The 27,767-nt window shown below is 36.9% G+C and overlaps 1 protein-coding gene across 11 annotated transcripts in view; it reads left to right on the top strand.

Moving 5' to 3' along the window:
- RAPGEF2 (Rap guanine nucleotide exchange factor 2) overlaps window positions 1–27,767 on the top strand; it is a 237,105-nt gene that overhangs the window by 89,517 nt on the left and 119,821 nt on the right. For 10 of the 11 annotated variants that reach the window (XM_035022800.1, XM_035022807.1, XM_035022802.1 and 7 more), the window contains exon 4: window positions 6,447–6,530. In XM_035022800.1, coding sequence (XP_034878691.1) covers window positions 6,447–6,530 — 84 coding nt within the window. Of the gene's footprint in view, window positions 1–6,446; window positions 6,531–23,299; window positions 23,697–27,767 lie in introns of those variants that run through there. The other variant, XM_035022808.1, reaches the window with a different exon arrangement.

The raw sequence follows: 27,767 nt of genomic DNA, 5'->3' as shown, positions 1-27,767 counted from the left end.
GTTAGTTTTCTTTTGGTGCTGATGATGATTCTTTCAACTCCTTTGTCAACTTCAGTTTGATCCCTTGTATTAGCTTCCCGCTTTACAAATGGGGAATGTGGAGCCGCACACACGGCTCTTTCACGTGGAGACATCGCCACCGTGTGGATTTACAGGATATTGCTAAGGAAGTTCTTTTAGCCTGGTTTCATTTTTCTGGTTACTAGTAAATTGAAACTTAAATCTTTGACTTTCACTTTATTTTTTTTTTAAGATTTTATTTATTTTAGAGAGAGCGAGCGAGAGAGAGAGCATGGGGGGTTGGGCAGGAGTACAGGCGGAAGGAGAGGGACAAGCCAACTCCATGCTGAACGCAGAGCCCTACTCCCTGCTCAGCCAGATCTCATGACCCTGTGATCGTGACCTGAGCAGAAACCAAGAGTCTGATGCTTAACCGACTTTCACTTTAATACCATATCTGAGTTAGTGTCTATTAAATTATTAATTCATTCATTAAGAATATAGCTGAGTGCCAATCAAGCATTGTGTAGCGTTATATATTGGGGTGCTGGTGAGTTAGAGGAGTTTAAAAACTAATGGGGGAAGACTCCTAAAATAAATATTATGATATTGGCAACTGCTTAGTGTAAGCATGTACAAAATGCTCTGGGAACTCAGGAGGAAAGTGACTCACTTTATTTGAAAGCTACTAAAACACTTCTCAGAGGAAGTGGTAGTTAACCTGGAATTCAAAGGATGAGTAATGAGTTTACTAGATAAAAGGTACTGTTTAGAAGCTGGAACAGCAGGTTTTTCAAAGGCCCTGAGGCATTGGTGGGAAAAAAGTGTAGTATGGCTGAACAGGGTGAAGTTTGCAGTATAGGATATTCGGGGTTAGGAATATAAAGTACAGTTGTAGGTTGGCCCTTTTAGAAAGGGTCATAAGAGAAGGAAAGAGATGAAGAGAACTGGTATTTTTTTGTGCACTTATTATACAAGGCACTGCATATATACTGTTTTGTTAAATCCAAGTAATGTCGTGAAAAAGGTATCGATATCCCCATTTTACAGTGGAGGAACTAGAATGTCAGAATTTAACTTCACCAGAATCACGTGGCTAGTAGTAAAGAACATATGTTCCAAAACCTTTGCGCTTTGCATAGCAATATATTGCTTCCCTTACCTGCTATGCCAAGGGGTTTGGACTGTCCCTTGTGAGGGAACGGTGGGTTACGAGCAGAAGCATGCAATGATCTGATCTACCCGAGCAAATGATAACTGAAATGGTGCCCAGTTTCTACCTGGTACAGCACACAGTTCCTGTCTAAAAGGAGGTTCAATGTAGTTGGAGGAAGATACCTAGATACCTCAGGACTAAAAATTCAATAGAGAAAAATATAAAATAGAATGAAATTAGATGGGATAAATATTTTGGAATTTGGAAAACAATGAGTGAGAAGATTTTGTTAAAGAAATAGGGTTTGAACCATTTCTTTCAGGTACGATATGATTGAGAAGATGGAGAAAGGCAAACATCTTGGACAGATTGACAGAGGTGGGAAAGAAAGATAGGAAAGCAGCCCGTCAGCAGTGGTGGGTTTATGATGAGGAGTAGAAGGAAATAAGGTTGGGAAAGAATGGCACCAGATTCCATGTTTGCCTCTTCCCCATTATTCCAGGTCTGCACTTGCCATTTCAGTTTAGCCTTGGTTCTTAAAGGGCATCATTCATTTCTGATTACTTCAGAGTCCTTCTATCTAATTATACTGGGAGTGAAGTGATCATTTTGTAATGGTCTGTTTATATTTTGTTTTTGTTTTGTTTTGTTTGGGTTTATTCATTTTCTCCCTGTTGATGAAATAAAAAAAATAGGCTTTCAGGGTGTCTTATACATCTAGGCTTTTGTGGCTTTCATTTTGCAGATTGCAGAATGGGCTGTATTGGCATCAAATCAGTTGTCTGTTGTAGTTGTTAGTTCAGTATAAAAATTTATAGGTCTTTTCTAAGTGTCCATTTTGGCTAATCAGAGAGACTTGCAATGTGTACTACTTTGCTATATGTCCCTCTTTAATCTTTAGGTTTCTCTCTTCTACCCATTGCTGGTGGTGTTAAGACTTAGGTTATTTGGAGATGTTCAGTCAGGTTTATTCTAAGATTCAGCTTTTCCCCTTAGCTCATAATTTTGGCCTTTAGCTCATAGTTTTAAAGCATAAAACAATTATTTGAGGAAAAAATTAAAATAACACTGGTGAATACAACACCTGCAACGTATTGGCACAAATATTGATAAGAGTTGTACTTTTTTTTCTTGCCATTTGTTGTTGTTGGGGCTTAATATTGAGACAGCTTTTCTAAAGGTTTTTCAAAGTTGACAAGCCCCAGGCATAAGAATCACCTGGGATATTTGTTTGAAAGTCACTGTGATGGATCTCCCACCTAACGATCACGGACTGTGGGATCGGGTGGAATAGGCAGAGCCTGGGAGCATGCATTCTTCATTAATATCCCAGGTGATTCATATGCATATGAAAGCCTGAGAACCACTGGACTGAAAAAAATCCCAGCGTTAGTCCCAGATAACTATTATTATTATAGTCAATCTTCTGTTAGCTAACTTCGTTGCCAATGTGTCTGTAAGCGATGTCCTGGATTCAATTTGCTTACCCTTTAAGTGTAGAAAAGTTTAATGCTGTTTCTGTTAAGTACCATTCTTAGGACTTACTCATTTTTTCTTTTGAAAAAACATCATCACTTTGTATGTGCAAAAACGGTCTAAAACCTCTTGGGTAACGACAGCTGCACTGTGGGAAAGGAGTATTTGCAGACTTTGAAGGGAAGCAGGATGTACCCCATACTGAAACACTGCCTGCCTGAGGCATAATTGTAGATGATTTCTAACAAAGTCAGGAGAATTTTCTGGATGATTAAGACTGAGTAAAACAGATTTTATGGTGGCATCTCACAGCAAGGAATTTTTGGAACACAAACCCACATGAGTTCTGTGGGGGGATGGATGGGAAGAGAAGGAGATGGGAGGGATTTTCTAGCTTACAGCTATTTCCAGAACACGATAAAATAAGATTCACTGTTTTTGTTTTCTTAGTTCTAATGAGCTTACTTTTATAAAACCTGCATCTGTAAAAAAGGGACAACTCAATAATAAAGAAATTGGAGTGATTGTATTTGGCATGGCATGTAGTGTAAATGCTTACCAAGTTCAATAAATGTTTGTTAATCGAATGATCATCCTCTGCCAATTCCTACTCAAGCAAATATAGCTCTCGTGAGTTAACCTTTGAATTTTTTGGAAAAGTTAGAGGAAACAGCCCATCTATTAGGAAAACAAAATTATAGTAAGTGGAAAAGGTTGGGTGGACAAGTTTCTTATCTTTATCTCCTTCGGTTTTTTCTAGAAGAACCAACCCTAATTATAGGGTAATGAATGGGCGTTCAGGGAGCCAGAATATTTGCTGTTATAGTCCTTTATCCACTTTGGACATTGGTCGCCTTTCATTTCATGTGTGCTTTATGATCAGTGCCAGGAAAGCCAAGTTTACAAACCTTGCACTTATTTTATCCATAATAATTTGCCTTCAAAATGGACAGATACAGAATAACTAGAAAGCCAATGAATGTTTGTTATATTCTCTATGTCTCAGTTAATCTAGATCATGGTACATGATAAAAAGCTCTACAATAATTATTTGCATTTAATGAGCATTGTTCATTTAATCCTGGTATTCGCTCTAATAACTTGCCCAAGGCCACATAATTAATAAGCAGTGATCTACCTTAACTTCCTGTTTTTCTAGATTTCATTTCTCTTGACCAGCCTTTTGGTGATAAAGGGAGCATTGTAAGAGCAGATTAAGTTTACATAATAATTCTTTTTTTTCCTTTTTATTTCAGTGTTTTATTATTTGTTATTAAAAAAATTTTTAAGCATGCTTGCATTTGGGAGAACACACTTTCACTTGACATAAATTAGAATTTAATAATAATTCTGTCACCTTATGCTAAGAAAGACAAAGTTTTTCCCTCAAAATTAGGTAAATGTAGATTGCAAAAGCTAATGATTAAAATCTGGAGAGAAAAGGATATGAATTATTTCTGAAGTACTGTACATTTTCATTTGAGAAATCATTTAACTTTTATGGTTTCCTTGGAGCTAAACTCTATTTGTCAGTATTGTTCCTTTACATTTTAATGAGGCCTTGCCATCGAGGACTTAGTAGTTGTGATATTAGTTAAGACTGGACTTGGGAGGAAACAATGGTCAACTGCTGATTTGTTTAGAAGCAAATAGCAAAATGAAAATGATTACGTGATAGTGATTGGTGTTTTAAATAACTATTCAGAATCATAAATAGAATTTATTGTCCTTTAAAAACTTTTGGAATCTATTTACACCTCCCGCTCATTCCCCAAAAAGGAGAGAACTTGGGTGGAGGTGGGGGGGATTGATGAAGACTCCCTTGGAACACACACATGATTCATTGTGATGTGAGACAAGTGTAGTATGCAGCTTCCTTGTACTCTTAACAGCAGTGGGGTAGGCTCTGTACTCCTTCCACCGCATCCACTGGCTAGAATGTGAATACAGTGGTGAGATATGAAGCTGCCACCTGAGACTATGACATAATTGTTGTGGGTTGGGGATGACTAAGCCACACAATAGGAAGAGCCTGAGTTCTCGATACCATGGAACCATCCTATCAGCCTTGGGCCTTTGTTGTTAAGGCTGTTATTATGTGTGTGTGAGAGAAATGAACTCCCTCTTGGTTAAGCCATTACTATGTTTAGCTTTTTGTTTTGTTTTAATAGTAGCTGAGCCTGTATTTTAACAAATAAATTTGGTGAACTTGACTGGATAAAATAAAATAACTTACACATGGCAAAAAGCACAAAGGATAAAGCAACAAACTGAGGAAAAAGGTATTCACAGCACGTATTTTAAAAAGGTTCATTTTTATAAAGTGTTTCTAGATTAGAAAAAGTCCCACAACTTAATAGAACGTTGATTAAAAGTAGTAAACTGATTTCACAGAAAAAAATATGACTCATGGAAATAAGAAAAAAGATGCTCTTGTAATAATAATAAGAAAAAGAAATGAAAAAGATATACTAAGATCTCATTTTCATCAAGCAGATTGGCAAAAACCTGAAAGATTGATAAAAAGCCTTAGTGGTAGAATTCCTTATGCCCCCCAGCGGCGTACCCCTCACCTACTCTGCCTCAGCCACACCATACTCTTCCCCCTTGCTAGGCCATGTCAGCCTTTGCACAAACACTGGATCCTCCCCGCCCTTTGCCTGGAATGCGGGTTCCCTAGGAACCCAGTTGGCTGTCAGCTCCTTTGCTCAAATGTGCTCTTCTCAGCGAGACTCTTCTTCCCCAGCCATTTGAAACTGTAACACCCTGCCCCCTATTTTCCTTAACCTATAGTAATTTCTTCCCCGGAGCACTGATTTGTAATTTACCAATTTATTATTTTTCTTGTTTATTATCTGTATTGTCCCACCAGATTATAAGCTCCATAAGGGAAGAGACTTGGTGGTGGTGGTGGTGGTGTTCCCCGAAATATACTAAGCACCTAGAATAGCCCTCCTCATAAAATTGTGAAACATTTGTTAAACTAATATAATGAACTATATTATATATTAGTAAAGCTGTGTGAAAGTATACAGGCAAATAAGTTGTTGAGCACCTGTGGAGGACAATTATCAGAATTACAGTGTCCATGCCCTTTGACCCAACAGTCGCACTTCTGGTTACCAGTTATAGTCAATAATGTATGCACAAGGTTACTCATTGCACTTTTTATTTATTATTTTTAAATAATTGCAAATGATTAAAAATAACAGAAATGACTGTCACTGGGGTTGCTTAAAGCAGATATGGCACATCCACAAGAAAGCTGTATTCTTATAAAAAGATCTCTAAGAGCACAAAGGAAAGAACACTATAGAGTATGCTATCTTTCCATAAAAAGAAAAAAAAGGCAGTAGAGGGAGTAAGAATATATGTGTATTTTTCTGTGCATGCACATAAAGAAATTCTGAAAGACTATCCAACAAGTGTGGTAGAAAAATGTGGGAGCTTGGTAGACCAGGGAAAAGGTTGGGAAGACTGAGTTTCACTGTTTACCTCTTTATATTTTGTTTTATGAAGCAGGGGAAGTATTTTCAGTCAAAAAAATTAAAAGCTAAACCTTGGGATGGTAGGTGCAATAGGTCTAAGGAACATTTAAAACATTTAAATATACTGATTAATATCTTTAACTTATTTTTGGGATAAAAGATAATTTAAAAAATGAAATGGTATATTTATGTACTTGTTTTATGCTATTTCATCATTCTTCATGGTTCTAAAAAGGAACATGGGTACTATACTTTGTGCTGTGTGTGTTTTGATTTTGTTGTTGTTATCTTAGATAATCATCTGATTTTATTATCTTTTTTTCCAGTCCTGATGATATTGGGACCTGCTGGTATATACTTCTCTCTGGTTCCGTGTTCATTAAGGAATCCATGTTTCTTCCAAGAAGCAGGTATTGTATAGATATTCTGTAATAGATTATCCATGAAGCTTAAAATCCTTTTGCAGAATTGAGTTCTTTTGCAGAATTGTTCTTTTCCTGTTTCCTCTTCTGCTGACACAAAACAGGGTAGTGTCTTGGGGCATCTGTCTTTAAGAAAGGACTATTTGATGTTTAAACACTATTCCAATCTCTTTAACCAAGGAAAAGAACAAAAAGATGGCTGGTGACATGTACATTTGTTATAGGAATATACATTTCAGGCTAGTTTAGGGCACATTTGTTCATCTCTTCCTCTGTAACAGGCAGTCTCATAAACATCTAAAGAGAAGCAAAGAAAGTTCATGGAGACCACATGGGACTGGAAATAGAAAGCCAGGGACTGTCGTTGACTTCTCTGCTTCTCAGGACCATATGGTCTCCCATCCTTGCATTTGTCGGTCGACTGGCTTCTGCTTTCTAAAGCTATTAATGCCTTTCTTCCTCTGATTTTGGTTTGTATGTGCTGACTGTTGATTTATGACCTTATGTCCCTAATGATGATGTCATTTGACTATAGTGCCCATATCTTTTCTTTGGATTCTTCAGGCTACAATCTGATTGGCTGGGCTTGGGGCAGATGTGTAGTTAGTTAGTTTCAATCAGCTATGACCAAAGAGGGTTAGGACTTACCTGTTACACATGTGGCCGCCTATGTTTAAGTTCCCTGACTCAGCAGAGGGAACTCAGCCACTAACTTTTTTTTTTTTTGCCCCAATTGTTTATTGTTTACAATTAAATATTTTTATTTTGACTAAAGTGTTTAAAATTTTAACTGATTAAGGGGCGCCTGGGTGGCTCAGTCGGTTAAGCCTCTGACTCTCGATATTGGCTCAGGTCATGATCAGGGTTGTGGGATGGAACCCCACATTGGGCTCCACACTGAGTGTGGAGCCTGCTTGGGATTCTCTCTCTGCCTCTCCCCTGCCACCTCCCCTCCGCCTTTTGTGCCCATGCACACACACTCTCTCTCTTTAAAAAAAAAAAAAAAAAAGGATAAATATCTTTATTTAAATTTACTAAATAAATATTTAAATTGACAAAACTTATTAAAGCATAATGACTCCCACCTTTCTGTAACCTAACTCTCTCACAAAAATATTAAGGTATATTCTTGAGTAATTCTGAATGGGTCAGAGAGATGTTAAGAATCTATTTTAAAGATATGAACAAACTTTTATAAAATGTCAGTCAGTGAGACAGGGAGAGGTAATTTATACAGGCCTGGGTGTGCTACTAGAAGGCACTGGGATGGCCTCTGGAGGCCAGAATGTAGTGAAAGAGTGCCAGGGGCACAGGGCATCTACTGAAGAACAAGCTCTGGTGCAATTCCCATGCCTCTTTTGCCCTTCTCCTTCTCCGAGATCAGATTGGCAGGCATTATTCTCTTTGGAAAATGGCCCCATGAGGAAGAGGGGCTCTATTGCTGGTTTGTCTGTTGTTCTTATAGTAGCAATAGTTAGAGTAATGGTGTTAGCGTTGGTGGTGGTAGTAGTAGTAAGAGAAGTCGTAGTCGTTGTAGTAGTAATAAAATGAGGATAGAAAAATAGCTAAGGCTTTGATAGTGCCTTCTATTTACCAGGTCACCATTTTATATGCTAAATATATGTGCATTTTATTTGCATATATATATATGCACACACATATGTATTTAGCATATCTCTATATATGAAATCATTTAATATTGCAACTACCCTTTGAGGTAAGTATACTTATCATCTTCATTTTATGGCTCAGGAAACTGGCAGGAGAGGATCGTGGGTGGTTGTACCTCCTAGAGTTGTGCCCAGGAAGCCTGGAGTGTCCCTATGAACCAGCTCCTATAGTTCTAGGAATTCTTTTTCCCAGAGGAATGGCGAATTGAATAACAACACTCTTATTCAAATACAGGACCTTCATTTTGGTCTCTTTTTGGAGACTCTAACTGTATTTCTAAACCTGGAAGAAGGTATAGGCAAATGATATTTAAACATTGTTACATTTTTAAAATTATATGGTAATTTTAATGTAAAAAGTAATAATAATTAATATATAAATTAGCAAAGATAAAGAGAAGGAAAAAATCATTTATAATCTCCTATCCAAGAAATCATTCTGTAATATTCTAGTGGTTTCCTATCTAGTCTTACATGTATGCATTCCACATACTTAAGAGCATACTTAATAAACAATTTAATATCTTGTTTATTTCAGTTAAAGAATATGTGTACATATATATGTTGCCTTGTAATATTTAAAACTCTAAAAGGCTTACACTTTATGCATCTTAATGCCTGTTTAATTGTTCAGTTATTTGAACTTTCCACAGTTAATAAATGTAAGGGTACATTTTTGATACTTTTTATTATAAATATTGCTTTAATGACTGTGATTTGAAATTTATGCATCTTAAAAGAGTACAGAGGTTAATGACTTCATTATATTGATGCAAGGTCTGTTGTGCAAACAGAATCTATAGACTGAGGTCCTAGAACAGTGAAGGAGCCTGTGGTGATCTTTTCTGACTACTAGCCATAATTAGCTAGTCAAGTAACAGCTTGTTCTAACTTCTGGAAAGGGAACCTAATGTTCAGAAAACTGCTGTTCTAGAAGAAAGAGGACTTGCAGTTCAGACCTATTTTATGAACACATTGGACTCTATGTCTAATTATTTAAAAAGATGACATAAGTTACTCTTTCTCTGGCTGGATGTCAAATGCTTGCAAGCCAGTACTTTAATGGGATGAAGGAAGGAATGGTGTTTCAGTCTGAATGACAACTAGTACTATATATAGACTATTTCTTCACATTGCACCTGTGACATTTGCTCTAAGTTGTTTGTTTCCTTTGGTGATGTTGCCTTAGGAATAGTACTGATACTGTTTTAATAAGGAGTCTCTGCTGGTGCTATGCTATAGGTTGACATTAGTGGTTCATATATATTTCTTTCTCCAGAAAATGTTGAGGTTCGATTAGAGAATAATATGGGTGAGGTATTAGTAACAGTCTGATTTTATAAAACAACTAGTTCACAGATTATTCCTCACATTTACTGAATTTTTTTCATGTTAGTCTGGAAATTGTTTATTGGTATATATAATAAGTAACCAGCTCATTCTCTTAAAAGTTTCAACTCATTTTGACAGCTAATTTACCCTGAACAGTTAGTTTTGAATCAAAGTACTTCGAAAAACATTTTTATATTTTTAACTAATTCTCATGACATTGCTTTGACACCTGATATCATCAAGTGAGAAGGATGATATACATTGCAAAAAATTTGTCATTTGACTTCCAGATTTCATTTGCTTTATTGAATTCCTCAGCTGACATTTAGGTCAGCATTTTATGGTTTTAAAAAAGAAATTTTGTTTTCTTTTTAGATAGATAAAGGTTCTTGCGGTTGCATACCTTTACTGTGATTGTTGAAACATGAATCTTTTTCTGTGATAAAAGTTACAGCATTTATGGAGTCTATTAATTCCTTTGAGACTATCAATGACCGCTTACTCCCATTTCAAGCAATTTAAGTTTCATAAATGTTTTTTTGAGCTTTATTGTAAATATATTAGAAGTGTATCACCTTTTGGGGCGCCTGGGTGGCTCAGTCGTTAAGCGTCTGCCTTCAGCTCAGGTCATGATCCCAGGGTTCTGGGATCGAGCCCCGCATCGGGCTCCCTGCTCCGCGGGAAGCCTGCTTCTCCCTCTCCCACTCCCCCTGCTTGTGTTCCCTCTCTCGCTCTGTCTCTCTCTGTCAAATAAATAAATAAAATCTTAAAAAAAAAAAAATGTATCACCTTTTGAAACACTGGTATTTGTACAAGTGGCTATAATGTCATTTATAATGTTGTTACATATAATGTTGCCCTAAGATAGGGCTAAATTCTCATTTGGAGTAAAATTTGTAGTCTTGAAGCAGTGTATGATTTATAGTAATGTTTTTCTTAAAGTCCTATTTAAAATAAATTCAGTTTCTTTGACCAGAAAGATGGTGAGCAAGGGTAATTTAGGAAAGCAGCGAGGGTTATTCTCATTCTCATTTAGGAAAATGTCAGAGGGGACATTTGTCACAGATGAATATAGAAACAGTGTAAACTGGATGTGTTTTCCAATCCTATAAGCAAAGCAATGGTAGTCACTGAGTTGTGCAGGTGGTGTCCACGGTAATAGTAAGTTGATCTGTTAAGACAGTGACAGGCAAAGGGTAGTGAAATATTTTGAGGAAGTAATTCCGCCCCTCCACCCTCAATTTTTTCAAAGGCATCATTTGCAACAACAGTGAGGCTGGAAAGCAATGATGAAAATTGTCTTATATAAAGTTGCAGGTTTGGAAGTGGTTCTTTTTTTTAATATACTTTCAATTATTCTACATAATGGGAGGAAGATATTAATAGTGTTCATTGTCCTAATGTGATCTAAATCAGCATATTTATGGAACTTTAATAGAAATTGTTATATACTTTACATTTTCTCACTTTTAAAATTGTCCCATCCTATGAATGCTGAGACCTACTTTGTAGTAAAGTCACAATTTAATAACTTGGGTTGATATGTTGTGTTTTGGCTGCTGGCTTCTTTGAAAGGCTGAACATTTTAATGTAGATAATAAAGATAGCCTTAGACTGTGCCTCTAAACTTTCACTTGCTGTTGGATTGTTTGTTAGAGAAGAAGACAGTTTACCTACATTAGCTCACAGTGTTGGAATATTTTTCTAGTAGTTTATCAATCATTTTACATTTGTTTGCAAAAAACAGAATGCTAGATATTTAAACATTATAGTTATAAAACTCCCCTTTGGGTTTATGTTGATCACAATCCTGGGAAAAAAATCACTTTATTAAAATGTTGAACATGATTTTCTCAATAGGATCAATTTTATCATAGAAGCCTCCAAGGAAGGGACTTTTAATAGAAATGATCATAGATACCATATTTAAGCATAAGTACTATTTTTATTGCTCTGATAGTTAAGAACTTCCTATATCTTTTTACATACAGAGCAATTAGTAAACAAATCTCTTCACTTTGTATCAGGGGCTGTAAGTTTGAAGGAAAAGATAAACCCAAGCTAGCCATAGTCTAGAAACTTTGAAGATGCCAAGAAATGGGTTGTAATCAAAGCTGGGGGCTGGAGGAATTGGGGACAGAAGGGTAAAATAGGTTTGGTAGAGTTTAAATTTTGAGGCATATATCCCTGTCACTTCGAATAGTAGCTGAAAGTGGCATTAAGTCCTACTGTATGGTCTCTATATGAAGTTCTGGAGTTTGCAAAAGAAGCAAAATGGTCTACTCCCTGCTGTCACGTAATTTGATATCTGGTTGGGGAGTTGAGGCTGTTTTATGTGAAACATGAAAAAATCGCCTAGGTGTCATTAGATAATACAGTGTAAATTGATGCAGCAAAGACCACACAGAATGCAAATTCCCTTCCCAGATTAGTGGTGTTTTAATGTATGTGGTAATCAAGAGTCGCTCTTAAGGAAGTGAATTTTGAGTTAAGTTTATGATTTAGATTTTTAGACAGTGGTTGCAAAGGAAGTCTGGACATAGTAAAGAGCATGAGTGATGGCACAGAAATAGGACTGATACATATGCAAAAGCTTGGGTGGAGGCACAAGAATAGGATCATCTATCTAGAACAGACATGCACTTTAGGGAGTGAACTAGTTGCAAAAGCATTGGCAATGGTGGCATTAATGAGAGGTCTAGTTTACAAAGCTACGTAAGTTGGTTGGAAAGGCTAGGATTGTTGGTAACTTAGGTGTCACGTAACATTGACGAGAGGTTGGGAGAAACGCACACATCATTTATTTGTATCATGTTGGCTTTGTCCATTTACAAGTAGCGCTTCTCTTTTATTGATACCAGATGTATCCACAATTTAAAAATTAAAATTATGCTATGGTATTCTCAATAATCACATTTTAAATTAGAGCTGGCAGCTATAATGAGGCTAAGTGGGGAAACAAGACATTTAACTAATCAGTTCTGAGAGGCTAAAATACTATTCTCATTATGATTCACATGACAAACAATGAGCTACTTGAGTTTAAAAATCATGGGCCTACTTCCTGCTTGCCAGTGCTACATGATAAGTTAATTGATTGCTCTGAAACTTGCTAGTTTTTTCCAGTAATGGAAGAGGGTGAAACAATGGAAAAATGATTCTGTATTTACATGTTAGGGACTGAAAACACAACTAAATATTCCTTATTTCATATAAAGAGCTGTAGAGGATTAGAAAAATCATATTCTTGAAAGTACGAATGTGTTATAAATCATATGATGCCTTATTGGAGATGGGATATGGCTTTTAAAAAACAACTCACTGGTGAATCATGTTATGGACCTTAATCGGACATTAAATGTATCCAAATGGTATGGACATTGGACATCAAATGTATCCAAATGGTATGAAGGGAAGGTGAGGATCAGAATTCTGAAAATTGTACATTACAGGTAAGATTTACCTTCAGTTACTGGCCAAATCACAACAATGGTAGCATAGATTAAGCAAGGAAGAGAAATCATGGTTACTAAAGAAGGAATGGGAAAAAAAGAAAAGAAAAAGAAAAACTGTTTAACTCATTTTAAAACTACCCTCATTGGGTTTTTGAAGTAATGTATTGGTTCTATATACCTTCCTTCTCACGTGAGGAAATATCAGTAACTTGTAATAGGATTAAATGACATGATACATAAGTTTTTCAGAAGTTTTCTTTATAGCCAGTATTACTAAAAGTTATTTCTTTAAAAGAAAAAATTGTCTCTCCCTCCTTCCCTCCCTTCTTCCCTTTCTTCTAAGATTTTATTTAATTCATATTTGGAATATTCTAAAGTTAGTGGATGATAGAATAATTAGTAAGGGCTAATAAGTTATAAGAACCACTTATCTCAAACATTGTCTCATACAACCCATTACCACATTATTTTGCAGGAGCAAGTGGTTGGGGCCTGTGGATGGCCAGTTAATGAAAATAGTTGGTTAGCCATGGAATCATAGAAACACGCTTTTTTTTTTTTTTTTTAAACAGAGAGAAAGCTGGGGGCGGGGGGGTTGCTGGGCAGAAGCAGAAGGAGAAGGAGAATTTTAAGCAGGCTCCACGCTCAGCTCGGAGCCTGAGGCAGGGCTCGATCTCACGACCCTGAGATCATGACCTGAGCTGAAATCAAGAGTCAGACACCTAACCGACTGAGGCACCCAAGCACCCCAGAAACATACTTCTATTTTAACTTAAAAATATTCAATTTGATCTATAAATATAAACACACACACTTACATATATAATTGGATTAAAATATACACATATATGCATGAGTGTGTGTGTGTGTGTATCAGGCTTATTGGACTTGACTGCGTCCTGTCAGTCTTCTACAGTTATTTTGCCTACACCTAATCCAGTGGCAGTTTTTTAAAAAACTGACGTATCTTGGGGTGCCTGGGTGGCGCAGTTGGTTAAGCATCTGACTCTTGGTTTTGGTGGAGGTCATGATCTTGGGGTCATGAGAGCAAGCCCCAAGTAGGGCTCGTGCTCAGTGTGGAGTCTGCTTGGGATTCTCTCTCCCTCTGCCCCTCCTCACTGTGCTCACGCGCTCTCTCTCTCTCAAATATATAAATACATCTTTAAAAAAACAAAACAAAACAGACATACTTTATTGAGATTGCATAAGCATTCTATTTCATAGATTAAGTTAAACAGTTACCAAGAATCAGTGATAAATGTATTTTTCTTTTAAAATGTTAGCCTGTTAAACCTAATCACTACAAGGGATAGTGTCCTAACAACTTCATATCTTAGGAGAATTGTTTGCCAAAAGGGTTATCAAAAGTGATGAGCATAATGACTAGAACTGATTTCTAGCACCAAATAGTACCGTAGGCTATTAGTTATGTCCTTTCAAGGGAGTCTTCAACTTGATGCTTAATTAGTATTAATGAGTCCTTCTATCAACCTCTGTCCTAGATTGCTTGTCTTCAGTTATATATGCGTATCCTTCTATCTTATTCAGCCTACAAATAGCATTGAGTTGCCTCTGTGTGCCTGCCCAGAATATAGTATTGAAACACCAGGATCCTGCCTGTGTGTCACCAAAGCCAAGAGATAAAAAGTGTTTGAGAAGATCAGCTTCTTGGGTGCTGCAAGGTGAGAATAGAGACGTGACCTTTGGATTTAGCCACTGGCAGGTCGTAGGTGACCTGAGTGAACCAGTCTCACTGCAGTAAGTGGTGGAGCTGGTTGGGGGGGACAATGGGAAAATAAGAACTGGTGAAAGAGAAATTTCATTGTTACAGGAAATTTTATTGTGAAGAGGAGTGGGGAAATGGGGTGGGGGCTGGGAGTTGTTTATGAGGTAAAGAGAGGTTTGTTTCTGTAAAATTAGAAGATGCTAGTATGTGTTTGTATGTTGATAGAAAGGATCCAGTAGAGAGGGGTAAATGGATGATACCGGAAAGAGGAGAGGTAATTGCAGAAGTGGATGAGACCCACCCACGATGGGGGAGGTGTTAGCTTTGGAAGGAGTGAAAGAGCTTCACCTTCTTTGCAAGCTGATGATAAAAGTTATATAGGTCATTGGGTAGATTTGGGAGTTCGATAGTGGGTATTTAGGAGTTTTGACAAAAGAGAGAGAAGTTGTGAAACAAAGGGAGTGTTGAGTGCCCATTTGGTATTTGTGGTCATAGGTGTGCGTGCGTGCATGTGTGTGTTTGTGTGTATATGTGTGCGTGTGTGTGTCCTAGCTACTTTTGGCTGTTTAGGGGCAGGCATGGAGAAGGTGGGTAGTTGGGTGTCGCTGGGGTTTGTGCTTTGTCAGTGCATACAGTAAAGGGAGAGATGGAAGCAGGAGTTAAGGGTGTATTTGGAACACGCATTCCTTATGTGGATTCGCTCCAGGTCCCTTGAACTCTAGATACATACATGGAAAGCAACAAACACCTACGAGTGTGCTTCACTTCTTGCTTTTTCTCTCTCTAATAATGGCTTTAATAAGTAGTTTGTCACCTACTCTAGAAATTTCTGTGGGTCTCAGTTTTGACCTCTCTTTTCTCCCCTGACAATTGTTTTTCTTTTTTTTAAGCAAACACTTCAGAATTAGAAATGACAGTATCTATCAGATCAGCAGCCTCCATCCCCACTGGCAGTGGCTTTGTTCAGGTGTCACCTGCTCTATTAAAGTAGCTCCCCATATGCCTTCAGTACTTCTCCCATAGTGTCACCATATCATTGTTCAAAGCACTGAATTTTTCTCCTTGATCCTTCACATAATGAACTTAAATGACCATCAGCTGCCAAAACAGATAAAATCCAGACTTCTTAGTGATATGTTTAGGGCAGCTCAAAATGTCTCCAACCTACATTATTCCTTCTACCCTCTCCAGACACCCAAGCCGATCATTGTGGTCTGAGCATACCTTTGCCAGGCTGTTCTCCCTGTCTGGAATGTCCATCTCGTTGTGGCTACCTTCACTCCCACTTCTCCTCATCTGCTGGTGAAAACAGCATGTTTTCTTCTCTGGGAGTCCTACCCTTGTATTCCTGTAGGGATTAATCATTCCCTATCCATACTCAACTATAAGATTTTTTGAAGGGCATGGGCTGTGTTATTCATCTTTGCTTTCCCAGTGCCTAGCACATCGCAGCCCTTTCATAAATATTTGTTGAATCATATTGGTTCAGGATTATATTTTAAACTTGCCCTTTAAGAGTTTAACAATATTATGCTAAGATCCTCCCTTTTAGAAATAACTTTTCAATAACCTATGACATATTGAAAGTCTGGTTAGTACCGAAACAAAAAGTCTGGGAAAAGAAGGAGGCTGCAACACGATGGAAGGAGGGAGGCTGGGGATGCTCATGAGAGGTTGGTTCTGGCCAGTTTGTGCAGGAGTGTAGAAGGAGGGGGAGAAGGACAAATGGTGTCTTGTTGAATATCGTTTTGCTTACTGCATTAGTTACAATTAATTTTGGTTATATAAAACAATTGCATAAACACAGCAAGAACTACTTTTTTTGTCACACAAAAGAACCCTAAAGGTAGATGGTCCATGATGGTCTGGTGGCTCCACAATGTGAAAAGGTTACAGGCTTTCACCCTTCTTCTCTACTTGCTTACACATACCTGCCGATTTCAGCATTAGTTCATACCGGAGGATGGCTGCTGAATGCTAGCCGTCATATCTGCAGTGGGAGCTAGACGCAGGAGGAAAGGCAGAAGAACAAAAAAGTTAACTTCCATCCCCATCAGATTCCTTGAAACTACGTTTCTTTTTGGATCATGTTGTCCAGAGGTACTTACATGGCCACTTCAGGTTACTCAGGAGTCTAAGACAAGTAGTCTTTTATTTTGCTATGTAATGTGCCCGCTAAAAATAATAATATAAAAATATCCTTCTGAGGAGAAGGAGGAGAGTGGATATTGGAGTGGGCCATCAGCAGTCTCTGCTACATTTGCTTTTTAGTTTTCCTTCACATTCTCTTAGTTTGTTCATTATTTTTCGTTGCCAGATCATTCTTTCCCTCAGCCCTAGGATTATACTCTTCTTCAGCTTATTCATGCCGCTTCAGGGCTTACATCATCTATAATTTCTACTTGTCATATCTAAAGTTGACTTAGTCCAGGTATTCCCATGACACACACATATAAGGTAAAGATATATAGTAAAGATTTTTAAGGAAATGCTGGATAGGGTTCCAAATAAGGCAAATAAAATTAAGAAACAAATGTGAGCTCGGTTTGACCACAGCTGGTAATATTGAGGGGAGAGTTTAGTTTCACTTGATACAAATATATCCTGTGTTAAATTTGAAATAAGGTAGATGTCTAAATTAAAGGAATAGAGTAGATACGTAAAAGATACAATGGACTATATTAAAATGTTCCCCTTCAGGTATTAGTGGTACTTTCTGCTTCAAGATGAAGCATCTTCATTCTAGAAAGCTAACATGATTTTGAGCACTTTTTAGAACAACCCTACCCCTTTTTAAATCATATTCTGATGGGATACCTGACGCACAGAGCAAAACTATTCTCTAGAGAGGGAGTTTAGTTGCTGGATCAAGTTGGGAATTTGGTTGCTATAACTACAACTTCACAGATAAAAGCACAGGCTTTCATAGTCCTTGGAAAGTTGGCATTGGTAGTGTCTTAACAACGTAAGTGGCCTTAAAGAGAAGGACTCTGATGTTTTCGTTTGTAGGATAACTGATATGATATCCCAGGTCATCTGATGCTTGACATCTTCTAGTCAGGGAATTTGTCATTTGTGATCCTTGGTGTAAATGAGTGTGTGAGAGTTCACCCTAGATGTCCTATGTAGTGATGTTTGGAGTTCTCTTGCAAAAGTAAATATTGTATTTCATAAAGGTTTTAAAGTCTGATGTGTGTGTCAATGAAATACAATATTTTTCTCTGTAAAAAGCAGGATTTGCTTATCTTTTGCTAAGTGTGATGGAACTCACGACCCCTATTTGTGTTATTTGGGGTGGGGGGTGCTTGGTTTAGAGGAATGGGTGAATTACCATTTCACCTGTATGCATTCAAAGTGTCTTAAAATATGTAGCAACTAAAATTTTTTTTTTTTAAAGAAGCATACTTTCAGTATTGTAAATAGTAAATAGAAAATAGGAGTAAACAGTAAATAGGAGTAAGAATGTTATTACTAAGAGAAAGATTGCTATACGAAACAAAATATACTTGGTGAAATTAGAATATATTTATTAATATAAGGGTTTCTAATTAATCATAGTTCAGGGACCCTTTATTTCATTTCACTATGAGTTAAATTATATATACGTACATATATGTATAAAAGGCAACAATCATATATTTGAATGTTAAAGAAAATGACTTTATATTATGTACTGCACTTGATTTTTTCAGTGTACTGGAAATTGTTTAAAAGTACCTCAAGAATTAAGATAGTTGAAATAAAGTAATAGCTTAGATGTGTATTACCGTCTTTATATTAGAATTTAAATTAATGTAATGTGTGCTTAAAAATTACCTTCTATATTTATTACTGATGAGAATATTGAACTGTAAGTTGAAAATATGAAAACACTTTTATTTCCTTAGGTGTTTCTTACTTTGTCACTTATCTATGGCTTTATAGAGGTTACGTGTTTTTTGCAATGAAATATAAAATATAATTTCTGGTATTGCATGTTCATATATTATAGATCTATATAAACATTAAGTAACTGTATTTTCCTAGTTATACGTTCATGTAAATCTTTTCTAGTCCTACTACACTTCAAGATTATTTTTACTTTGTCTTTTATTGATGACTTATTCTGTTTTATAGCTATAAACTGCTCATTTTATCAGCTTTATTAAGATAATGTTTGTTTCTTAATTTAAACATTTTCAGATAATTTAAAATATTGAGGCAATAGTCAAAATCTGTCACTTTCCTCTGTTTTATTTTTATTATTTTTTGCTTTATTAAGATGAATCTAGAAAACCATCATTAAGTATACTTTAGTTTTACAAGTAGGAAAAACTTCATTCTAAATCATATATAATACACAATATATCTATATCTATACCTGTACATGTATATATATATATATATATATATCTCAGAGGTCTGCTGCTGCCAAGATGATTTATATAGTCTAAAGCAATGATTACTTAATTGTTATTCAGGATCTTGAAACCATTTCAGTTTACCACTTTGTCACCTGATCTGATTTTAACATGATTTCAAAAACAGAATGAAGAGTTATCTGTGAGTAGGGTCTTCTAGGTTTTATAATCATTATCTCATTTAAGTGAACTTTTTTAATTGAAGTATGATTGACATATATTAAGTGAACTATATTTTAAAGATTTATTTATTTATTCGAGAGAGAGAGAGGGCCCAAGAGTGGGAGGGTGGGGGCAGAGGGAGAGGAAGAAAGAGAATCTCAGGCAGACTCCCCGCTGACTGCAGAACCCTATACAGGGGCTTGATCCCACAACCCGAGATCATGACCTGAGTCGGATGATTAACTGACTGACTGAGCCACCCAGGCGCCCCTATTAAGTGAACTTTTAAAAACCTTTGTATATAGTTAATTTTGTGTATGGAAACATCACTGTGGCTAAAGCAGGAATTTTTTTCCTTGATTATCTATGTCAGAGTCTAAAGTAATTATAGTTTTTCAATATAGTAGAGAAGAACAGGCTGCTAACTACATAGCCCAAGAAGTATGAGTTTAATTTTTCCGAAGAATGTGCTTATGGGATGATAAGTAGAAAGGACATTGGATTATGGTTAGCAGATAACATGGGGCAAGATTATGAAAGGTAATTGACCAAGGCAGAGGTTTCTAAACTGGGCTAGTTAGTAGATTCACCTGACTTGGGAGGGTAAAATAGAGGCCCAGGCCTTAGAGATTTTTATTCATCACAATCGAGATTGGACCATATGCTCTCATTTTCAAAGTTTACAAGCAGGTGGTCAGTCAGATTTGAACTGAAAGGCTGGGCTAATGACTATGAAACTGATGTGTAACCACTGAAGATTAAAGATCAGTAGAATGAGAAGGTCATGGAAGATTTGACAAAGCTGGGACCAAGACAGGAACCCTATCTCAGTGGCCTTGGTGTGCCAAAGCTAAGGGCCTATTATTTTCAGGAAAATAGAAGTCAGTGGGTCACATGTCAGTGTAATTTAGGACTAATTGACGGAATTTAGAGACTGAAATTACAGGTGAGGGAAAAGATGGAATAAAAGAGTTTCCAGTGCTTTGAACTTGCATGTCTGTGTGTGTAGTGTGCATGTAGTGTGATGCCTTTGCCAGCTAAACCGAATCTGGAAGGAATGAAGTGGTGGATATCAGAGTTGAAATGAATATATTGGGTATTAGGCATGTTGTGGTACATGCTTTGACAGAAGGGGGACTACAGGAGGTATGAAGAGAACTAGGCATTGAGTCACCTGAAACACTTTGGAGATAGAGTAGTGTAGGTTGGAAAGGTAGGTAAATAGGAAGAATACAGAAGCAAAAATGAGATGCTTATAAGGTCAGAAGGCTATAGGAACAGACTTTGACAACTAAAATTTTGCTGCTCATTTCCGTGCAAAATTATCTCATGGCCTGTTTTAAGCAAACCATGTAATATGTTGCCAATTCTCATATAAAGTGGATGCCAGATTTCATAAATTCTATTGATTTTTTTTTTTTTTTTTTGAGAGAGAGCATGCGCTCAAGAGAGAGTGCAGGGGGTTTGGGTAGGGGCAGAGGGAGAAAGAAAATCTTAAGCAGGCTCCACACCCAGCTTGGAGCCTGACCTGGGGCTTGATCTCATGACCTGAGATCATGACCTGAGCCGAAATCAAGAGTTGGACGCTTAACCAACTGAATCACCCAGTCACCTGCATTCTATTGAATTTTGTAAGCAAGGTAGTATTAATCTTTTGCAAAACATAATTTGAAAATGGTAGTTTGAGTTCCTTCCAATTTTTCACTTCTCTCAACATTCATGAACATCTGTGTGGACATACGTTTTTATTACTTTTTGAAAATTTAGGAGTAGAATTGCTGGATTATATGGTAAATATATGTTTAGCTGTGTAAAGAACTGCCACAGTGTTGTCCATAATGGCTGTAACATTTTTCATTCTCAACATGTTATGGAAAATTCTGGGTGTTCTACATCTTCTCTAACCCCTGGTATTGTCAGTGTTTTTAATTTTAGCCACTCTAGTGGATATATGGTGATAATCTCACTGTGGCTTTATTATGCATTTCTCTGAAGACCAGTGTTGTTGAGAATATTTTCATATATTTTCATATGCTTATTGGCTACTCATATGCCTTTTCTGGTGAAATGTTAGTTCACCCATTGAAAACAATTTTTTTTTAATTGGATTTTGCCCACCAAAAAGGTCTATTTCTGTAATCTGTCCTGTTCTATCGATCTACTAGTCAGTTCTTTTTTTTTTTAAAGATTTATTTTTTAAAGAGAGAGAAAGAGTGAGCGTGGGCGGGGAGGGAAAGAGAGAGAAGAGAGAGAGAGAATTTAAAGCAGACTCCCTGCTGAGGGTGGAGCCAGGGGCAGGGCTCTATCTCACGACCCTGAAATCATGATCTGAGCTGAAATCAAGAGTTGGAACACTTAACCAGCGGAGCCACCCAGGCGCCCTCATCTACATGTCAGTTCTTATACCAATACCACATTGTGTTCAATTGTGTAGCTTTATAGTAGCTTTTGAAATCACGTAGTATAAATCCCCCGCTTTGTTCTTTATCAAAATTGTTTTAGCTCTTTTATATCTTCACTTTTTCATATAAATTTTAAAATCAGCTGGTCAGTGTCAAATGTTTGTTAGGATTTGATTAGATTTGAACTGAATCTATAGATCAGTTTGGGAAGATTTATTCTCAGCAATATCGAGCCATCCACACCATGAACATGGTATAATTCATAATTTATTTACATCTTCTATTATTTCCCTTCACATGGTTAAGTATCCTTTTGTAATTTTTAGTGTACAGGCCATATGCATCCTTCATTAAATTTATTCCTAAGTGTTTTATTTTTGATGATAAGTAGTAGGTTTTTACTACTTTGGTCTATAAGGGAAGAAGATCTGAAACAGATTAATCAATATTGCCAGGATTGTCTCCTTATTGGTAGAATTAGAACAAGTACTTATAAAACAAGGTAAAACAAAATAAATATGGTTTATGAGAAATGTCCACATTTTATTCAGATGAATTAAATTAGTTGACATTTTATTACTTGATATCTTTGTAAGAATTTACATATAGGTTTGAGTTTATGCTTTTCCTTTCTTGTAAATGTGTTTTTTTAACTTCTAAGAATTTTATGAATATGATATTACTCAAGTGACCTGTGTTTTGGGGTCCTGTCTTACAAGGACATACCTACTATTTCAACTTCATTTATGGTATATGCCAGATTTGGGGGAGCTTGGTGGCTAGGTTTTGGTGCTTACATGAGTAAGCCTTTAAAGAATATCAGCTGCATGGTTGAGACCTTGTTTGATTTTTGAGAACCATTCAGTTTCTTCCAGGTGAAGGGCCAATCTGAATCATTCATACGAATTCATCTACCATTGTTCTCATTAACAAGTTGCATAGATCTGTTTGGTTATTTCTTAGTGCAATTGTTTATTTTACCTGTTTAATGAATTTTACGAAAAGTAGGTCATTTTTAAATAAGATGTTAGAGCAAAGCGTCTTTGTCTCTACATGATGAGCTTTGCAGGATGAAATGGTGACCATTTAACAGAAGCATTTTGGATAAGGCATGTGTCTATATGCTGAAGGGGAAAGCTGTTATGGACCATAACTTTTACACAAACTGATCAGCTGCCATCTGTGTACAAAGCACTGTGATCAGCAGAGACCTGTTTGTGCCACTGTTTAGACTGATAGCAGCAGATCAATTTAGCTGAGCTGTTCTGTAGCAGTTCGGTCACGAGGACATAGACACACCAAAGTGTAGTCATCATCACACCACTGTCCTTTGCTGGTTTAGATTGTGGCAAGAGAGAAAAACTGCTTGCTCTCCACCCCAGTACAGCTGAGGTAAGATCCACCTTTTTTCTCTTGAAGGGATAAGCAAGACCAAAAGCAGCCTCTTTCAACTTTTCCCACATTGCTTTGATTTAAATTTATGCTAGTTTTTCCCATGATAATCCCTCAAGTCAGGTACACAATTCAGCCTCCCTTTGGTGGAGAGCATGTGTGTAGTTCAGCTTAGATAAATTCTAATAACAAAATTGCGCTGCTGAGCACATCTAAGCATTTGACCTTGAAGACTCCTAGGAGAGCAGACATTGCAGATTTCCCTACTTGCCCTTGACTTACAAGAGAGTAGATAATGAATTAATAGAAATTGATAAAGAGCGTCTGTCAGGCAGCCGCTGAGGTCATGAGGCTGGTATGCGGAAACAGTGCCCATACAACGCGCGTAACGCATAACTGCAGCCAGGAGGGGTGGGTGGGTCATCGAAGCAGGAAATTCGCCTTCAGAAGGAATGTTGGCTTTCTGCACAAGCTACAGCCGCATGGACTCACGGAGAGAAAACACACAGGGAAATGGGGAGTGCTGCTCACTGCTGCAGAGGAAAGAGCTCCTATAGAAGGTGGCAGTGCTGTGGCTGTTACTGGTGCTTCAAAGATATGATGAAGACAGTGCAGGTTAGATTGTTTTATTTTTAAATGAATTAAAATGTTAATAGTACTGATAGCAAATGTTTAGTACTTCTCCCGCGGTTGAGTAGACAACAGGCTGCTGAGGAATGGACAGAGAGGAGAAGACACAGCTTATGAGGCCTTCGCCTGTAATTTTTTTCTTGTTGCTCTATTTTAAGCAAAGGTTCAATGTTGAGATTTGCTGGGGGGAAGTCCACCCCCATTATTTTGTGCAGGGTGATGATTGTTAGAACATTTCTAAATGAACCTCGAAAGAAATTTAGAGACTCTTAAGTGTGTATGTAGTTTTCCCAAATAGTTACTTCTGAAATATGAGCTTGTTAAAGGCCATGCTTTAGAAACAATTTGTAGTTTACACACACATGTAACTTATATGTATACTTGGTGTGTATATGTTTTTGTTTTAAATAGCTGTTACCTTTTTTTTTTTCCTTTTGGTTAAACTAATGAGTGAGGACAAAATATTTAAGAAGATTAAATGCATTTTTATGGTAAATTTTTCAGTGCAGTTTAGTAACTACTTAGAAATAGGTATGAAAAAATTGGTATCTTGGAGTATTACATTTTAAATCATTTTATAGATTGGGATTGCCCACCAGTATAATCTCAGTTTGATTGCTGTGTATTCCCTCGCTGGGTATAGCCTGACATGAATAAGTTTACATTCCAATACTGAGGAATTGCATTCCACTGAGTAGTTCTGACGTACAACAAGAATGTGGAGGCCCATACAAAGGGCAAGTTTAGGGACACTGTTAGAAGAAGCTTCTGTATTCAGCAACTGCCTTTCGTGGAAACTTACACTGGTGGAAAGTGCGCTTGATTCAACTTGGGTGGGGAAAATGTGGTCACAGCAAGTTAAGACAGGATGGCCTTACCAGAGTAAGATCCCTCAATAGCCTGTCTGGTGTATTATTACCAAAGTTATTTATGAAAACTAGGTAAGCCTTTATATTTTCTATAATTTTTTTTTAAGATTTTATTTATTCATTTGACAGAGATAGATACAGTGAGAGAGGGAATACAAGCAGGGAGAGTGGGAGAGGGAGAAGCAGGCTTCCCACGGAGCGGGGAGCCCGATGCGGGGTTCGATCCCAGGACCCTGGGACCATGACCTGAGCCGAAGGCAGACGCTTAACGACTGAGCCACACAGGCGCCCCAAGCCTTTATATTTTCAACCATTTGTGCTTTCTGGTTGTGAGTCTTGAACTTGAAAGAAAGTTTATAAAGCTATTAAAATTTTCTCTATCTTACATTATGTAGAAGACGAATTACTTATAGTAATTTTTTGTGTGCGTATTTTTAGTACTATAAAGTCATTGCATTTTGCACCTGTAAAGGTACTGAAGTTAGCTTATTTCAATTTTAGAACAATTTGTAATTCTTAATTTTAAATTTGTTCTGTACAGAAACTTAATGGGAATGAAAATCAGGATTGTTAAACTGTTTTGGGAGCAACCATTCATAGATTAGTTATACTTAGGGAACATGAGCATTTAGGAATAATCTGCTTGTTATGCTCTAAGTGGTCTTTTCCATAATCATTTGTGTGAGCTTAACTTTTTTTTTTCTTTTTAATAGCTCAGAGAACCAATAGATTGACCAAAAGTGAACCTGCATCACTTTTAGTTGTCATCTTTGGTTATTTAATGTAAGATTATAAGGACATTCTGAAATTACATTGAGGTTAACAGTTGAAAGCCAAACTGTACAGAGTATTCATACAGAACAGTTTTAGAAGAATTTAAAATAGGCGGGAGTAATTAAATTTTCACACTGCGCAGAACCGGAAGACTATCAGCATTCTTAAAACACACATAGCGTACTTCTTCCTATCTCCCTATCTCTTTCTTTCTGACTTCATGGCCTCTTGTGAAAGGCTGGTATCTAGTATAGAAAGGGCTAAAGTTTTTAAATATTCAGGCCAAGTCTTACTGATAACTCTTACCCACATCTTTCTTAATTTTGAAAGTTATTACACATTTGTATTCATATTTATATATATACACAGGACTGAAATTATCAGAAGATAGGAATTTTTAAAAATAATTTAATTCAAAGTTTAAAAATATGCTACGTGACTTTAAAAAATTAAGTTTAAACTTTAAAAATGTCATTGTTTATCGTGGTGTGTGGTATTACGAGTGCCATTTCAAAGAAGCAGATGTTCTCCTAGTTGAAGTTCTGGCAGCAGCTGCCTGCAGAAGCTTGGTTTTTATAGATTGGACATTCAAATCTTTGACTATTCCAGGGTAACCCTCAAACTCTTGATGGTCTTTTGTAATTTTGCTGAATTTGAATTGCCTTCTGAATTACAAGAGCTGATTTGTCTTTTTCTCACTCAACTAGGCAGTGAGTGAGCCTAGCCAGCCTCTGAGAATCTACCTTTTAACAAAGCTCTGCTCTCCATTGGTTATCGGGTTTGTGCTTTATGGGTAAATGTGATACACTGTTGCAATATTCCTGAGGCGGTCTGGTAATTATTCCTCATAAATGTCGAGCTTACCAAAGACTAGATTTCAAGTTATGGAATGCGGAAGGGGAGGCTATAGCAGAAAGCGAGAGAGAGGGTAAGGTCCGTGTAGGAGGACAGAATCCTGTTATCATGGAATCTGATTGTCCTTTCAGGCATCTCATTTAACCTTCCCTCAGATAGGTTGGCTTAGTTTCTTCAATTGTGAAAGGAAAATTGAACTGGAGAGACAGTTCATATGGGGAAAGTAGGAATGCACTGGTCACGTATTATAATCATTTGGGGGCCTTTTTCTAAATAGAAATGTTTGAGGACCTTTGACTGTAGTAGCTTAGGTTATGGCATACTTTCAGCTTTAAAACTGAAGAAAAAAATGCCAAGAGGCCCTGTACAATATGATTTTCTAAGTTTTTTTCTCAACTCTGAAGTTCTACAAATCTGTTTTGGTTTTGAGATGCAACTGTAGGAAACAAGTATGACATTCTTTTTGTTAAAACTCATGGCACTTACTATTCTGTCTGTATTTACAACTTCCTGTGTACTCATCTTTTTTAGAAGATACATACGTTCTTACATACAACCTATGTAAGAAGAGGGACTGTATTTAGTTAGCTCTGTGTTGATAATAGAGTTTATATATAGATTCTGTTGTATGTGTCCAGTGAGTGTGTGGAAGAGGAATGGGAAGCCGAATTGTGGAGATGGGGCTAGCATGGCAGTATCCTCTAATTTATGGCCAGGGATAAAATAAAAATGGGGTTAATGTTAGGTGAAAGAAAAATGTAGGTATAATTGACTTTTCAAAAATATTTCAGTAATATTTGTTTACCTTTTCCCCATTTCTTACTGGTTCAACTTTTACCCACAACTTCTCTCACTTCATTGCTAATTAACATAGAAAAGAGATGGGTTTGAGGCTTGTCAGTGGTATAATTCTGTCATCAAAGTGAACTCTTTCTTTGTCCCTAAGATTTGCTGTTATTTGGTCAAAGTGGTAGTGTTCCCACTTTTTGTTATTCAGACCCTGAATTTTTGCCAAGAAACTCAACCTCTTTATCCTTTTATAAGATATGCCATTTTAATTATTTTTTAAAGTTTATTTGCTTATTTTTTTAAATAATCTCTACACTCAATGTGAGGTTTGAACTCACTACCCTGAGATCAAGAGTCCCATGCTCTTCCTACTGAGCCAGCCAGGCACCCCTGCCATTTTAATTATCTAAGCTGTATGATTCAGTGGCATTAATTACAATCACACTTGCGCAACCATGACTGCTACCTGTTTCCAAAGTTTATGTTCCATGGCTCCAAACAGAAACTAACCATTAAGCATTCCTATAACCCCCAATAATCTGTACTCTACTTTCTGTTCTTATAAATTTGCCTGTTCTATATATTTCTTTTCTTTTCTTTTTTAAGATTTTTTATTTATTTGAGAGAGAGAAAATGAGAGACAGAGAGCACGAGAGGGGAGAGGGTCAGAGGGAAAAGCAGACGCCCTGCTGAGCAGGGAGCCCGATGCGGGACTCGATCCAGGGACTCCAGGATCATGACCTGAGCCGAAGGCAGTCGCTTAACCAAC

Source organism: Mirounga leonina, unplaced genomic scaffold, assembly GCF_011800145.1.
Source record: "Mirounga leonina isolate KUSES-001 unplaced genomic scaffold, KU_Mleo_1.0 Mir_176, whole genome shotgun sequence".
Classification (NCBI taxonomy): domain Eukaryota; kingdom Metazoa; phylum Chordata; class Mammalia; order Carnivora; family Phocidae; genus Mirounga; species Mirounga leonina.
Note: the sequence above shows the minus strand (reverse complement) of the source record. Positions and strands in the feature narration are given on the sequence as shown.